Genomic DNA, 16,221 nt, shown 5'->3' with positions numbered 1-16,221 from the left:
CTTAGAAGGGTAGTTTGGGGGTCCCCAAAATGACTCCCACGTTGCTGAGACCAATGTCATTCTCAGTCTTCAACTTACCTGACCCACCTGCAGCACAGGCCACAGCTGCTCGCTCACTCTATCCTGGACTTTCTCCATTACTCTCTTGGCATTCCTCCTTTCTTCCTCACTAGAGGCTCTTTCTCAGTTTTCTCTGCTTAGTACTCTTATCACTCTCACCTGTCAATGTAGGAAGGCCTCAGGCCTCGGACCTCTCCTCTTCGCTATACTCACGCCCCAGGTGATCTCACCCCAGCATGTGGTTCTCAATATCCTTCAAATTTCTCTCTCTAGCCCAGACCACTCCCCTGAACTTCAGAGTCTGAGAGTCAATCGACAATTGGTTATTTCCTCTTGGATGTCTAACAGGCACCTCAAACTTGACATCCAAAACTGAACACCCACCTTCCCCCAAACCTGCTGTGATCCTATCCATCTACTCAGATTATTGCACTAGCCCCCTAAGTGGTCTCCTTTGGCCCCTTTGTCCTCCTGCGGTGGGTTCTCAACAACAGAGCCAGTTGCCTTTTCAAAAGGTAAATCAAAGCTACTTCTGTGTTCCAAGCCCCCGTGCCGCGCCAGTGGCTCCCCATCTCACACAGAGTAAAACCCAAAGTTTTCACAAAGTCCTCCAGTGTCCTCCCGTGGCATCTGGCTTTCTGACCTCCACATCCTGCCGCTCTTCCCCTCACACATCCTGGTCTTGCCACAATGGTCTCCTTGCTGTCCCCAGTCTCAGGGTCTTTGCATTTGCTGCCCTCAATGCCTGCGTAGCGTACTCCCTCACTTCCTTCAGGTATTTGCCACACTGTCACTTTATCAGTAAGGCCTTCCCTGACCCCAACTCTACCCTCACCCCTGTAATTTAAAATACTACCTCATCCCCACTCCAGTATATCCCATTCCCTTTCTCTGCTTTGTATTTTCTAAAGCATCTATATACTATGTATTTATATATATATATATTTTTTTTTTTTTCTAATTAATTTGTTAACTGTCCAGGAGAACAGGATTTTTTGTCTTTTTTATTTACTGCTGTTTTCCTAACAACAGAGTCTGACACGTAAAGAGGCACTCAATAAACCTGTTGAATGAGTGTTCACTTCAATCACTGAAGGAGAGCTTTGGGGAAAAGGGTGAAGAGGAAGGATAAACTCAATCTCAGTATGGTAGGAAAAATCAGGTGCTTCCAGGCACTTACCTGCTCCCCGACTGGGAGGGTCTCGGGCTGGGGGAGGTGGCCTATTACTCTGTAAAGAAGGGGAGGCTGAGGTGGGTGGAGGAGGCGCTAGGCCTCTGACAGGCCCTGGTGTCTTCCTATGCAAAGAATTGTGTCTCTGTGGCAGCTCAGGGGCTGACTCGTTAGTGGGACTGGAGGGTCCATTGGGGACCCCGGGAGGCTGGCGGTAAGGCGGAGGCGGAGGAGCTGGAGACTGGCCACCTGGTCCTGTTCTGACATTCACAGGGGAAGGAGGCGGCTTGACTGGGGGTGGAGCGGGAGGTCCCTCTCGACCAAGGTGAAGCCGCTGTCCAGGTGTGGGTGGCAGGGGCTTCTCTCTGTTGTAGGCTGCGGCTTTGCTGCTGTGCACAGGCAGAGGCGTAGGGGGGGCGTTGGCACGCCGCCCCGGGGGAGGCGGAGGAGGGGCGGAGGAGCTGTGCTTCATGCCCGTATTGCTGGTGGTATTAGGCCGAGAGAGGTCCGGTAACGAGGGTCTCTGCATCCGGGGCAGTTCTGGGAGTGAGGCTCGGTTGCTGTCTGTATCATCCTGAGGGCGCCCGCTGGCTGTAGACCCTGGAGGCCTTGGGGCAGCAGCTCGAGAACTGGGGACTTGTAGGGCTGGCTTGCCAGCTAGGTTCTCTACAAATACACCAGACAGCACTGGGTCAACAGAGCTGGACCTACGTTGCTGGGTATCTCCACGTCACCCCGCCTCCTTAGTGCAACCTGCATGGCAGCAGGGCAAATACCTGTATGATTCTGGGTTTTACCCTGGTTTCAGGCTCAGGGCCCATTAACAAACACTACTGATGCAAGCTGAACGCATTCTTATTTACCCGCAGCTTTTGCTTTATTCTACTTTATAACCCCTGCCCTGCCCCCACTCCTTCTTCCCATCTCTACCACACTCCTCAACCCCAGAGGGCCCACCTGGGACCAGTCAGAAACGAACGTGCTTGGGAAACATCCTAAGAAAGTACTTATCACATACCTGAACCGTCCTTGGCTCCCACAGGGCGGAGCTTGGGCACTCCTCCTTGGAAGAGACCTCCCTTGGGCTGCAGGGCAGCTGCTCCAGAGCCATAACCACCACTGCTTCCTCTGGGTTCTGGAAAGCACACCATTAGGATTTTCATTTCATATGCTCTGAGGCTGGTGACCAAGTCAATCCTGAGGAGAAACCCCTCCTCTACCTGGGCTTTAATTTGCAAACAAACCGATATTGCTTTTGCCTTTCCACTGAAATAGAAAGCTGGGCTTCTCTGCTCCACAGCTTCATGTAGGTGTGGGGATGAAACTCTGTGCTGTGATGAAAGAGAGAAAACAAAAGGAACGAGGAGCCAATCTTCCTTTATTTAGGGCAGAGTGGTAACCAGGATGAGGACCTGTTCAACAGAGTTCTCTAGGCTTTCCTCTCCAAGTCCCAGATGGTGAGGGGGTTTAATGGCTCAGGGACCCAGGTGTGAGAAAACCCCCAGAGGCCTTTCAGAATGAACACTTGTAGCAATTATAAAATCATCGTTGGCTTCAGCTTACAGGTTTTTAGGACTGTGGTGGTCTTCTCAGAGAAAAGCCAAGGATATGCCCTAACAAGCACTAGTTATAGTAGGAGATGGGAGGCTTAAGATCCCGAGAATGCTTCTCAAAGGTCAAAAAGCAATTTCTAAGGTATTCAAATGAACAGATGAGAAGACAGCCAAAGAACATGCCAAGACAAAACTCTCCCACTTACGACCCAACAATAAAAATGACAGCCAAGCCTAGTCCCCGAGTCAATCCTGGGATCCCGGTGGTTCATTAGGAGATGAAGCTTAGACTCACTCTCGAGGAGGGGAGCGCTCCGATCATTAACGTTGGTCACCTTCTTCAGCCTGGTCCCTTTGCAGATGTCCTGTAAGAGAGCACCTCGACCCCGCTGCTCATCTCTACTCAGCTTGGGCAGCTCAGTGTTGGCCTGAAGGAAGAGCGAAACATAAGTTCACCCTCAATATCCCCTTCATCACAAGCTCGGGATAAATGCCTTAAGCCAAACTGGATTCCACGAGATGCCTGTCTAACCTAATAAGATACATGTGCCAAATGACAGTATCAATGTCCATTATCCTCCTCCTTAGAACTTTCTCTCATGCTGTACCTTCTGTGAAGGATATAGGTCTTCCTCCTGTTCAGAAGCTTCTGACAGGAGGCCTGCACCAATACTTACTGAGCACCTATGTGCTAGGCTTGTGTGCCGGACACTTTATTTGTATCATCACCACCAAGGCAAATGTTTATTGAGCCCCCACTATATCCCAGGCATTGTGCTAATAATAAGCACATTACTTTCATTATCTTGTTTAAATCCTGAAATATTCCTATGACCAACAACAACAGGAGCATAGGGACAGACAGCTAGATAAATGGAACAAAACAGGAAGTCCATAAAGCAGGCCCAGGTCTATATAGAAATAATAAAAATATATTTCTTCAGTGCAGAAAGGATAGATTATTAAATACAAGGTGTTAATAACAAGTGGTTAAGTTTTTTGGCCATGCCAGGCGGCATGTAGGATCTTAGTTCCCCAACCAGGGATCGCACACACACCCCCTGCAGCGGAAGCGTGGAGTCTTAACCACTGGACCACCAGGGAAGTCCGACAAGTGGTTAATTTTTAGAAAAAAATAATAAAGTTAAATACCTACCTTAGCACTTTACTCTCAAATAAATTCTAGCTGAATTATAAAATTTAAGTGTAAAAAAATAAAACCACAGAAGTACTATATGCAAAAATACAGGTAATGGGAAGGACTTTCTAATCAAGACAATCAAAATACAGGAAAAGATCGACAGATTTGCTTATTTCAAATTATTTACTTAGGAATATAAGTAAATAAGCAGATGACACACTGGAAGAAAAATTGTCAGTGACAAATGTGGCCCAAATCTATAGAGCATTAACATATAAAGATGACTTAGAAATCAGTAGGATAATAAGCAAAAGATATGAACAACACTGCATAAAAGAAGTCAAAAGAGCCAACAAATATGGAAAAAAACCAACTATAATAAAAAAAAATGTAGTGTAAAACTATCATTATCTACCTATGATACTGGTAAAGGTTAAAATTACAAAGAGACTGCTAGCTTTGTGAAGGCAGGGACCACTGCCTGTACAGTGCCTGGCACACTGAAGATGTTCAAAACAATGTATAGAATAAAAAGCTGCCCCATGGTGATCTTAAGGATCCAGGAAAACAGGTATTCTTTTCTACTACCTGTGGTAGGATAGATTGGTATGATTTTTCTAGAAAGTAATTTGTGTATCAAACACCTCGTAAAAGTCTAGCACAAGAATTCTACTTCCAGAAATTAACTTTAAGAAAATAATTGGAGACACGCACAAAGACGATAATAATAGCAAAAAACAGTTTATAATAGCATAAAGCGGAAGTAATCTAAAAGTTCAACCGAAAAGAACAACAATGGTACAATCATACAGTGGGATGCCAGTTAAGCTCTTAAAGGATATAGAAGTAAGCATCTTTTCATGGAAATAAATATCTGACACAATCAAGCAAAAAATATTATAGAACAATACATATACATGATTCCAGTTTTCTACAGGAGTCATAATAGGACCTATCTCATAGGGTAGTTTTGAGAATTAAATGATAACACTTTTTAAGAGCTTAGCACAGTGCCTGGTGTATAGTAAGAGTTCAATAAGTAGCAGCTAGCTTATATTGTGAAGAATAAAAAGGTACACACATACAGAAAATTTCTAGAAGGATATACACTGATACTAGCAAAAGTTAATCTGGGGTAATAATTATTTATGTTTATCTGTATTTTCTAGTTTTCCTACAATAAACATACAAAATGTTAACAAAGGTTAATTATAGATTAACATTTTCTATGTTTATTGGTGTTCTCTAGTTTTTTCTGGATTTTTAGTAAAGAATTTTTTAATGATATCACTAAACATTTAATGACATGACAAGCCATTCATGATGTATTAATGAGGAAGAAGAGCCAATCAGAAATCAGTATGTATATAAAGAACAGCCTTTTTTTTAAAAAAAGGTAGACGGGCTTCCCTGGTGGCGCAGTGGTCAGGAACCCGCCTGCCAATGCAGGGGTCACGGGTTCGAGTCCTGGTCTGGGAAGATCCCACATGCTGCAGAGCAACTAAGCCCGTGCACCACACTACTGAGACTGCATTCTAGAGCCCGTGAACCACAACTACTGAGCCCACGCGCCACAGTTACTGAAGCCCACGTGCCTAGAGCCCATGCTCCACAACAAGAGAAGCCACCAAAATGAGAAGCCTGCGCACGGCAACGAAGAGTAGCCCCCGCTCACTGCAACTAGAGAAAGCCCGTGCGCAGCAACAAAGACCCAATGCAGCCATAAATAAATAAATAAATAAATAAATAAATAAATAATTTTTAAAAAGGTAGACAGATACAAAAGGAAGAAGGAGGGAGGGGAAGTCTAGACACAAAACTGTTATGAATGGTTGGATTATGGGTAACTGCTCCTTTTTGCTTAACCACAGTTCATAAATTTCTTGAACATATTACTTTTGTAAAGAGAAAAATATTACTAAGCATGTCCAAAATTGAGCTCATATCCTCCTCCACAAACCTGTTTCTCTTGTAAATAGCACCAGCATTCAATCAATCCCCCAGGGCTTCCCTGGTGGCACAGTGGTTGAGAGTCCGCCTACCGATGCAGGGGACACGGGTTTGTGCCCCGGTCCGGGAAGATCCACATGCCGCGGAGCGGCTAGGCCCATGAGCCATGGCCACTGAGCCTGCGCGTCCGGAGCCTGTGCTCCGCAACGGGAGAGGCCACGACAGTGAGAGGCCCGCGTACCGCAAAAAATAAATAAATAAATAAATAAATAAAAATTAAAAAATCAATCCCCCAACTAGAGTCATTCAAATCTCCTTCCTCTTCTTCACTCTTCCATCTGTCATCAGACTCTTAAGATTTTACTCTGTCATTGTCTCTTGTCTCCACTCTCCATCCTCACTGCTTTAGTCCAGACTCTTATTTTCAATTGCCACAGGCTTCTGTCTCCAGTCTCAACCTCCCTGTCTGTAGTCTCAACTCCCAACCTACCGTCCACACTGTGAAGAGTAACTTTCCTAATATAAACCCAAGCAGGTTCCTCCTGCTGCTGAAGAGACTTCAGCATCTCCCCATCATGACCAAGAGAAAACTCCAACCCCCCACCTACACCTCCAGCCTCAGCTCCCACCACACCCCAAAAATTACAGGAAAAAAACCAGAAGTTGGCAGACCTGAACTGTTGTCCTAGTTCTGAAACAAATTAGCTAGGTTAAGTCACCTTTCCTCTTTCAGGGCACAATTTCTCATCTGTTAAACACCCAACACACCCAACACACCCACACCCACACACCCACACCCCCACACCCACACCCCCACACACACACACCCACACACCCACACCCACACCCACACACACACACACACACACGATGAAGCACCCAGGTTCCTTCCTTCTTTCTCATGTGACTCCAGGTATCACAACTCAGACATTGCTTTTTTTTCTTCCCATTACTGAACCTTTAGTCTTCCCCCTAATTCCATTAACTCCTTTCTTTCTTGATATGGGGCATGGGGGCATTTAGACCTGATGGACTTGCCTTTAAAGTGAACTGATTTGGAGTAGAAGAGAAGGAAATGAAATGGCAGCAAGAAACAACAACTAGGAATTGCCATCCCTTTTCTCAAAGATGCAGAAAAAGGACACATTGACCTTTATACTACAATAGTTTTAGGGAAGACACACTAGTTCCTACTCTGATGCCACCTGCCCAAATCTCCATTTAGACTGAACCAGGATAAAAAAACCAAGACAAGCCATTATGGTCCTAAGCGGACTTCTCAGGAATCAGAACGAATTAGGAAGACAGACTTTACTTATTTATTCTCCATCTTCCTACACCCCATGTCTTTGAGTACACTATGTCTCATACCAGGAAGCCCTAAGTATCCATTCAGGTCTTGAGATAGCCAGGTGGATGGACTACCTACCTGATTAGAAGTGGGAGGTGGAGGAGGACCAGGGGGTGGTGGAGGGGGAGGAGGAATTGGCATCCTTGCCCTGTTTGCAGTTGGCACTGCTCTCTTTCCTTTTTAATCTGCAGCTTTAGGTCACTCATATACCTGCAAGTGAAACAGAAATAAATTCATGAGAACAACTTTGCCATGAGACACACTGAGTACCAGGAGAACCAGAGGACTGAGCATGACACCAGAGAGAAACTAGGCACTCATCTCCTAGTCGCACTGTGATCTAGTCCAGGGCTCGGTAAATCTCTTCTGTAAAAGGCCAGATAAAAAAATACTTTAGGCTTTGTAAACCACATATGGTCTCTGTCGCACATTATCCTTCTGTTTTGTTTTGACAACCTTTTAAATTAATAAACTTTATTTCTTAGAGCAGTTTTAGGTTCACAGCAAAACTGAGCAGAAAGTACAGAGTTCCCCTAAAACCCCTGTCCCCCACCACACACACAGAGTCCCCCACTATCTATACCCTGCAGTGATACATTTGTCACAATTGATGAACCTACACTGACACCTCGTTATCACCCGAAATCCATAGTTTACATTAGGGTTCACTCTTGGTGTTGTACGTTCCATGGGTTTGGACAAATGTATAACAACTCTCCACCAATGTCGTATCATATAGAATCGTTTCACTGTCCTAAAAAATCTCTTATGCTGTATCTGTTCATCCCTCCCTGCCCCCCACCCCTGAACCCCTGGCAACCACTGAGTTTTTTTTTTGGGGGGGGGGGTACACGGGCCTCTCACTATTCTGGCCTCTCCCGTTGTGGAGCACAGGCTCCAGACGTGCAGGCTCAGCGGCCATGGCCCAGTCGCTCAGTGGCATGTGGGATCTTCCCGGACCAGGGCACAAACCCGTGTCCCCTGCATCGGCAGGCGGACTCTCAACCACTGTGCCACCAGGGAAGCCCAACCACTGAGCTTTTTAATGTCTTCATAGTTTTGCCTTTTCCAGAATGCTGTATAGTTGGAATCATACAGTACCCCTTTCTGATTGGCTTCTTTCACTTGGTAATATGCATTTAAGTTTCCTCCATGTCTTTTCATGGCTTGATAGCTCATTTCTTTTTAGCACTGAATAACATTCCACTGTCTGGATGTACCACAGTTTGTTTATCCATTCACCTCCTGAAGGACATCTGGGATGCTTCCAAGTTTTAGCAATTATGAATAACGCTGATATAAACATCCTTGTGCAGGTTTTTGTGAGGACATAAGTTTTTGACTCATTTGGGTAAAACATCAAGGAGCATGACTGATGGATCATATGGTAAGAGTATGTTCTGTAATAAACTGCCAAAATACCTTCCGCAATGGCTGTACCAATTCATATTCTCACCAGCAATGAATGAGAGTTCCTATTGCTCCACATCCTCGCCAGCCTTCTGGATTTCGGTCATTCCAATAGGTGTGTAGCAGTATCCCGCTGTTTTAATTTGCAATTCCTAAATGACATATGATGTTGGAATATTTTCATATGCTGACTTGCCATCTATATATCTTCTTTTTTTGAAATTAATTAATTTATTTATTTTGGCTGCACTGAGGCACACAGGCTTAGTTGCGGCATGTGGGATCTTAATTCCCCGAACAGGGATCGAACCCAGGCCCTCTGCATTGGGAGCGCAGAGTCTTAACCACTGGACCACCAGGGATGTCCCTATGTATCTTCTTTGGCGAGGTGCGTGTTCAGGTCTTTTGCCCACTTTTTAATCGGGTTGTTTGTTTTCTCACTGTTGAGTTTTAAGAGTTCTTTGTACATTTTAGATAACAGTCCTTTATCAGATGTATCTTTTGCAAATATTTTCTCTTACTCTGTGGCTTGTGTTCTCATTCTCTTGAATTTTACATTTAAAAAATGTAAAAATCGCGGGGCTTCCCTGGTGGTACAGTGGTTGAGAGTCCACCTGCCGATGCAGGGGACACGGGTTCGTGCCCCGGTCCAGGAAGATCCCACATGCCGCGGAGCGGCTGGGCCCGTGAGCCATGGCCGCTGAGCCTGCGCGTCCGGAGCCTGTGCTCCACAACGGGAGAGGCCACAACAGTGAGAGGCCCGCATACTGCAAAAAAAAAAAAAAAAAAAGGAAAAACTGGGACTTCCCTGGTGGCGCAGTGGTTAAGAATTCGCCCTGTCAATGCAGGGGACACGGGTTCGATCCCTGGTCCAGGAAGATCCCACATGCCACGGAGCAACAAAGCCCGTGCACCACAACTACTGAGCCTGTGCTCTAGAGCCCACAAGCCACAACTACTGAGCCCATGCGCCACAACTACTGAAGCCCGTGCACCACAACTACAGAAGCCAGTGTGCCTACAGCCCAAACTCCACAACAAAGCCACCGCAATGAGAAGCCCGCACACCGCAACAAAGAGCAACTCCTGCTCACCACGACTAGAGTAAGCCCATGTGCAGTAACGAAGACCCAATGCAGCCAAAAATAAATAAATAAAATAAAAATAAATAAATAAACTTATTAAGGAAAGTTGTAAAAACCATTCTTAGTCATTGGGCCATACAAAACAGACCATGGACCAGATCTGACTCATGGGCCACAGTTTACTGATCCCTGGTATAGTCACATCACTGGAATCTGGTAAGAGCGTAAATACCACATGAGAATTTATCCAGTTATCAGTGGCTTAATATTTAACACTCAAAAAGTATACAGTTGTCTCCTTATTACAGTCTGTAAGTGATCCTCATTTCACAAATGAGACTAAAGCCAGGGAACTTTAGTCTTCATAAGACATTGAAGTAGGGGGCAAAGATAAAACTAAAACTCAAGAACAATACCCCCCAAAAGTCACCCCAAGGAAATCCTACTTCTTGAACCCTCAAAAGTCAAAGCCAAATAATTGCAGAGGCTTGGTTCTAAACTCTTTACATGGGTGATCAAAATCTCTCTGTGAATAAAGAAGTAATCACTTAAACACTTCTCTCAATGCCCTGAGAATGATAAAAGGGCAAATATTCCAAAGGTTCTATAAAACCAAGAACCTTTGTAGGTAGTAAATTTGATCAAAAATATGACCGTTAACATCTTCAAAATCCCAACTCCTTACAGTGGAATGCCACTCTAGGCTGGCTGCCCAACAGAGCTTTTTGCTCCAATCACAAAGAACTGGACAGTACTTTGGCTAAGTGGTTCCCACAGGGAATGATGTCTGAACTCACTTCAAGGAACAAGCAGCTGACTCCCCTCGAAGGGAAATACCTTCTCATTTCTGGTTTCAAAATTAAGTCTAGTCTTTCTTTGCCAGGAATCTAACATACTAGGCTTGAAAAATTGATCAAAATAGTAAATCCTCATAAGCAGAACATCTATCTCGAGGCGTGGGGGGTGTTAAAGTGAAAGAAACACGTGGAGAAGAAGAAAAAACCTTTCTTCTATTAAATTTTCTGGGTTCACTATGACCATTCCACTCAAGTCCCCATAGCAGTCATAAAGCTAGCAGCCCAAGAATAAGGAAAATAGTAGTTTATTCAGAAACAAACATTTTCAACTAATTCCAGTCACCTCAGTTCCCACCTTTTCTGGGTTTCCAGTTCTACCTACTTTGGCCATTGCCACAGTTGAAATGGTCTCCTAGAATGACCCGGAAAAGAGATTCAGACAAGTCCCTAGTTCTTTCCAGATCCACAGTTGATCCAATCTACATGCTACGGAGTAAGAAATGACCTAAAGGGACAAACTTAAGTCTGACAGTTAGAGTCATTTATTAGGCAAAGCAGTAGTTCTCTAGCAAGGCAAATCTTTTTTTAAAGTCACCCACTGCAGAAAGCCACTAATACATTATGCAGTTAAAGATGCCTTCTTAAAATAGGCTCAGGGGCTTCCCTGGTGGCGCAGTGGTTGAGAGTCCGCCTGCCGATGCAGGGGACACGGGTTCATGCCCCGGTCCGGGAAGATCCCACATGCCGCGGAGCAGCTGGACCCGTGAGCCACGGCTGTTGGGCCTGCGCGTCCGGAGCCTGTGCTCCGCAACGGGAGAGGCCACAGTGGTGAGAGGCCCGCGTACCACAAAGAAAAAAGAAAAAATCACTTTTGGGAGTTCCTGGTGTCCTAGTGATTAGGATATTCTGGGCTTTCACTGCTGTGGCCCGGGTTCAATCCCTGATCAGGGAACTGAGATCCTGCAAGCCATGCAGCATGGCCAAAAAAAAAAAAAAAATCACTACCAGCACCATGGTTGACTACCAGCAGTGGCTTTCAACTTTTCTTCTGTCTCCACAAAGACTGCAGGCATGACACCCTCCTACCAGGGACACTGAGGAAACAATGATACACTACAGTAGAGTATTATCACTCCCATTTTACAGGTGAGGACTCTGAAGCTCGAGGAGTGGGGTTACATGTATGCACACTAGGGAGAGAGGCAGACTGACTGAGCTAAGCGCGACCCCCCAGATCACTCAGGAGTAAACTGCAGAGTTAGGACTCAAACTCAGGTCTCCTGATCCCTTTCTATTTCACCAATCACCATGAAAAAAATCTCCACTGCAAGTTGGTTGGGTTTAGCAATTTTCTACTATTTTTCCTAAATGAAAACTTAACCCACTCCAAATTCCTATCTTAGGGATGGAATACAAACAGATCTCTATGTTTTCCAAGAGCAAACCAATTTATATAAATTTTTTTTTTTTTTTTTTTTTTTTTTGCGGTACGCGGGTCTCTCACTGTTGTGGCCTCTCCCATTGCAGAGCACAGGCTCTGGACGCGCAGGCCCAGTGGCCATGGCTCATGGGCCCAGCCGTTCCGCGGCATGTGGGATCTTCCCGGACCGGGGCACGAACCCGCGTCCCCTGCATCGGCAGGCGGACTCTCAACCACTGCGCCACCAGGGAAGCCCAATTTATATAAATTTAAATTAACACAACTTTCCTTGCCCTGAAGATTCCCTGAAGAAGCTTTATTCAAACCAATTCAGGATCGACACTACAAGCACTAACCCAATGCGGAGGGTCTGCTTTGAGAACTGCTTTCAGTTAAGAACAAATGAAGTGGGCTTCCTTGGTGGCACAGTAGTTAAGAATCCACCTGCCAATGCAGGGGACACGGGTTCAAGCCCTGGTCTGGGAAGATCCCACATGCTGCAGAGCAACTAAGTCCGTGCGCCACAACTACTGAGCCTGCGCTCTAGAGCCCGCGAGCCACAACTACTGAGCCCATGTGCCACAACTACTGAAGCCCACGCACCTAGAGCCCATACTCTGCAACAAGAGAAGCCACCACAATGAGAAGCCCGCGCACTGCAATGAAGAGTAGCCCCCGATCGCCGCAACTAGAAGCCCATGCACAGCAACGAAGACCCAACACAGCCAAAAATAAAAATAAATAAAATAAATAAATTTATTTAAAAAAAAAAAGAATCTAACATTCCTGAAGTTAAACCTGAGATTAAACTAAAAAAAGGAAAAAAGAGGGTTCATCACGGAATTAAGTCTTTCCTTTCTGATCTATTAAATTAGAACTACAAACCTCACCATCTGTGTTCTTCAGAGTCCCTGATTTTCAGAAAAATTCTCATTCCCTTCTTAAGCCTTTCCACTTAAAAACCATGATAGCTTTTCACATCCTCAGGAGTCAGTTTCTCTGAAATAAAGATCAGAGAGCATTATTTCAAGTCTTCTTAATATCAAATTTATCACAGAATTCAGAGGTAAGTCTCCATAAAACTCAAGCACTTTTAAAAAGTGCTTTCTTCTGTTCCTCAGAAGACAAAACCTGTTTTTCTATTCAATTTCCAAATATTCGTACACTTTAGGAGCAGGAAACCTCCTGAGGACAAAGACAGAAACTACTTCCTTTTACATTTGATAAATGAAGAATCCAATTTAGTTGTTGCTTTTTATCATATATTTTAAAAGATCTAAGAGGTATTCCAGTTACCACTACAATCTGAGGGCTTTACTCAAATGGTATTCTGCTGTTATAAAACTCAGGTTTCAATACCAAGTTATTTTACAAAGAAAAAAATTTTTATTTTAAATCTAAATCTTAACGACATCCACTTTCATGCTGAGTGACCTCAGGTAACAGCACTCTCCTTTGATCTCAGCTTTGATTACAGAGTAAATTACAGTTTTTGTACCAAAGTACCCAACAAAATCCCACAGGGGAAAAAAAAACAAAAAAAACACCTGACCTTGAACATTTTTAAGTAGGCTGTCTCCCTCAGCAAAGTCTCAAGGGCCTTAGTTCTACCTTACAAGACTCAGTCATATGGATAGGAATTTGGGATGTCAACAAGAAAATTATCTCTCCTTTGTTAAATACATGTTCAATTCTTTAATATCCTATTAAACTGCTTTGCAATATAAAGGAACAGAGAGACAGCTAAAAGAGACATTTCAAGATTCTCACTGAAAGACCATTTAGCTCTGTCTACTCTGTCTCCAGATAATCTAAAGAGAAGACAGTTGTGTCTTCAAGAGGAAAAGGTTCCAAATGTTCCCCCAATGCAATTCTTCTGATCCCATAGTTCAAAACAAACAAACAAAACAAAACACCTCTCTAACAGTATGAGAGATGGAACATAAATATTCAGCAGAAAGAGAAAGATCAGTTGCTCTAGGACAAAGAAAAGTCACATAACAGACAATGGGGTTTTTGTTTGGTGTATTTTCATACCAGGTGGATAGAGGTGGCAAGATTTTCCAAGCAAGGACGTTAAAAACTCACTGATGGGACTTCCCTGGTGGTCCAGTGGGTAAGACTCTAAGCTCCCAATCCAAGGGGCCTGGGTTCAATCCCTGGTCGGGGAACTAGATCTCATATGCATGCCGCAACTAGGAGTCCGCATGCTGCAACTCAGAAGTCCGAATGCCACAACTAAAGAAGTCCACATACCGCAACGAAGGTCCCATGTGCTGCAGCTAAGACCCGGCGCAGCCAAAATAAATATAAATAAGTAAATAAATATTTTTTTTAAAAAAGGTTTTACGGATATTAAAAAAAAAAGAACCATTGATGAATCAGCTGTCAAGACCATTCAATAAAATAACCAACCTTAGAAACATTCCCATCAAACAAGTGCAAAATGAGCAAGCCCACTTTGCATATTTCTCAACCATGTTGCTGACAGAATCAATAGCAAGAAACCAAGGGTAACTGCAACAATGAAAATAAGTAGAAAATGATTAGGTAGGTTTTTTTGGCCACACCATGCGGCATGCAGGATCTTAGTTCCCTGACCAGGGTTCAAAGCTGGGCCCTTGGCAGTGAGAGTGCAGAGTCCTAACCACTGGACCACCAAGAAATTCCCTGAATGGGTAGGTTTTTGTTAAAACTGGATTCCAAATTCAACAGCAAGCACTCCATTCTGATAAGCATTTCATTTAACAACTATTCCTTAAATAACCCTATAATGGCCCTGTACCAGTTTAGACACTACCCTGAACTAAGAAACTTTAGAGGAACATTTCATGTATCTGTGTCCATTTTACCCAATGAGCTCTTAAGCACAGACAGTACCGTATCCTTCTATAGTTCTTTCCTATTATTTTACAGCACAGAGTAGGGGCTCATCTGTCACTTGTTGAACCGAACCAAATTTAAAAGTAGCATTGTCTGAAAGAGCAAGCAAGCCTGAGTTGAGGGAAAAAAGCAGTGAAGGATGGATCAATGTGCCAGAAATGGAAAAGACAAGAAAAGAGGTAAGGAAGAAACACAAGGCTATATACACATGTGTAGTTCAGTGTTCCAAAAAATCTTAACTTGCTTAACTTGCTGAGTTTATTCATTCATTAATCCATCTATCATATGATAAACATTTATTGAGCACCCACTAGGTGCCAAAGCATTGTTCTATAACAATGGTTCCCAAGCGGGGTGATTTTGTCCCCCAGGAGACAGTTGGCAATGTCTGGAGACATTCTGACTGTCATGACTAGGAGGTGCTACCGGCATCTAGGAGGTAGAAAACAAGGATGCTGCTAAACACTCTATAGTGCACAGGGCAACCTCCCACAACAAAGAATTTTCCCGTCCAAAAATGTCAATAATGCTGAGGTTGATAAACCCTGTTCTAGAGGCTGAACTAGACAATTTTTTACAATCTTGGGGCCTATATTCTAGAGGAAAAGATAAACAAGGAAACAAATACAATCTCAACATTTCCATTACTGACAAAAAGAATGAAAAAAAGAGAATCATAAAGGGAGAGTGCAGGAGTAGGGTATAGTGTTCTTTTAGATGAGGAGAGGGGTGGGGGCTGGGGGCTGGCTCTCCAAAGAAGTCTCTCCACGAACAGCCAAGCCCTGGAAACATCTGGGGAAAGAGCATTCCAAAAAGAATTCACAAACATCAAAGGGAAAACCGCCTGAGATAGTAATGAGCTTGATGTGTTAGAGAACTAGTGAAAAAGCCAGAGTAACTAGAACAGGGTGAGGTGAAGAGTGAGAGGAGATGAAATCTGAGGCCTCTGTAGGCCATCCTCCAAATCCAAAAGTAGTATCCTTCTCCATCCAATATGCCTATTATACCAAAGAAGTCTAAACAAACCAACAGCTTCACACCCAAAGTAAACAAGTTCCATCAGTTATCTCGTTCACTAATCTCACAGACTGTACACCTCATCTCTCGTTGGCTTGAGTACAGCTAGGGACCTAGGTACTAACTGAAAGCCTTCCAGGGTTAAAAGTCCCCTGATGGCAGTCTGCCTACCTGTCCACCTGCCCTTCAACCTTGCTCCTGAAAAGCAGTACAGTATGGAGAAGGAGGGGCTCATTACCACAGTGGCGTAATGGCATCCAGTTCCTAAGTCACAGAACCCCACATGGGAGAACAGCCAGGAGCTACTGCCTAAGAGTATTCACATGCCACTGCAGGAGACTAACGAACAGCAGGAGCCAAACAGGTTCCTATAATTACGGAGG

At 44.2% G+C, this 16,221-nt stretch overlaps 1 protein-coding gene across 4 annotated transcripts in view; it reads right to left on the bottom strand.

Annotated features, from left to right (window-relative positions):
- WIPF2 (WAS/WASL interacting protein family member 2) overlaps positions 1-16,221 on the bottom strand; it is a 38,700-nt gene that overhangs the window by 8,277 nt on the left and 14,202 nt on the right. For 3 of the 4 annotated variants that reach the window (XM_067714976.1, XM_067714974.1, XM_067714977.1), the window contains 4 exons: positions 7,305-7,436; positions 3,080-3,212; positions 2,250-2,366; positions 1,241-1,897 (listed from right to left, as the gene is read on the bottom strand). In XM_067714976.1, the coding sequence (XP_067571077.1) occupies positions 1,241-1,897; positions 2,250-2,366; positions 3,080-3,212; positions 7,305-7,367 (970 nt within the window). In that variant the 5' untranslated portion in view covers positions 7,368-7,436. Of the gene's footprint in view, positions 1-1,240; positions 1,898-2,249; positions 2,367-3,079; positions 3,213-7,304; positions 7,437-12,823; positions 12,938-16,221 lie in introns of all 4 variants that reach the window. The other variant, XM_067714975.1, reaches the window with a different exon arrangement.

This window comes from Pseudorca crassidens, chromosome 19 (assembly GCF_039906515.1).
Source record: "Pseudorca crassidens isolate mPseCra1 chromosome 19, mPseCra1.hap1, whole genome shotgun sequence".
In the NCBI taxonomy this organism is placed as follows: domain Eukaryota; kingdom Metazoa; phylum Chordata; class Mammalia; order Artiodactyla; family Delphinidae; genus Pseudorca; species Pseudorca crassidens.
This window is presented reverse-complemented; position numbering and strand designations above follow the sequence as displayed.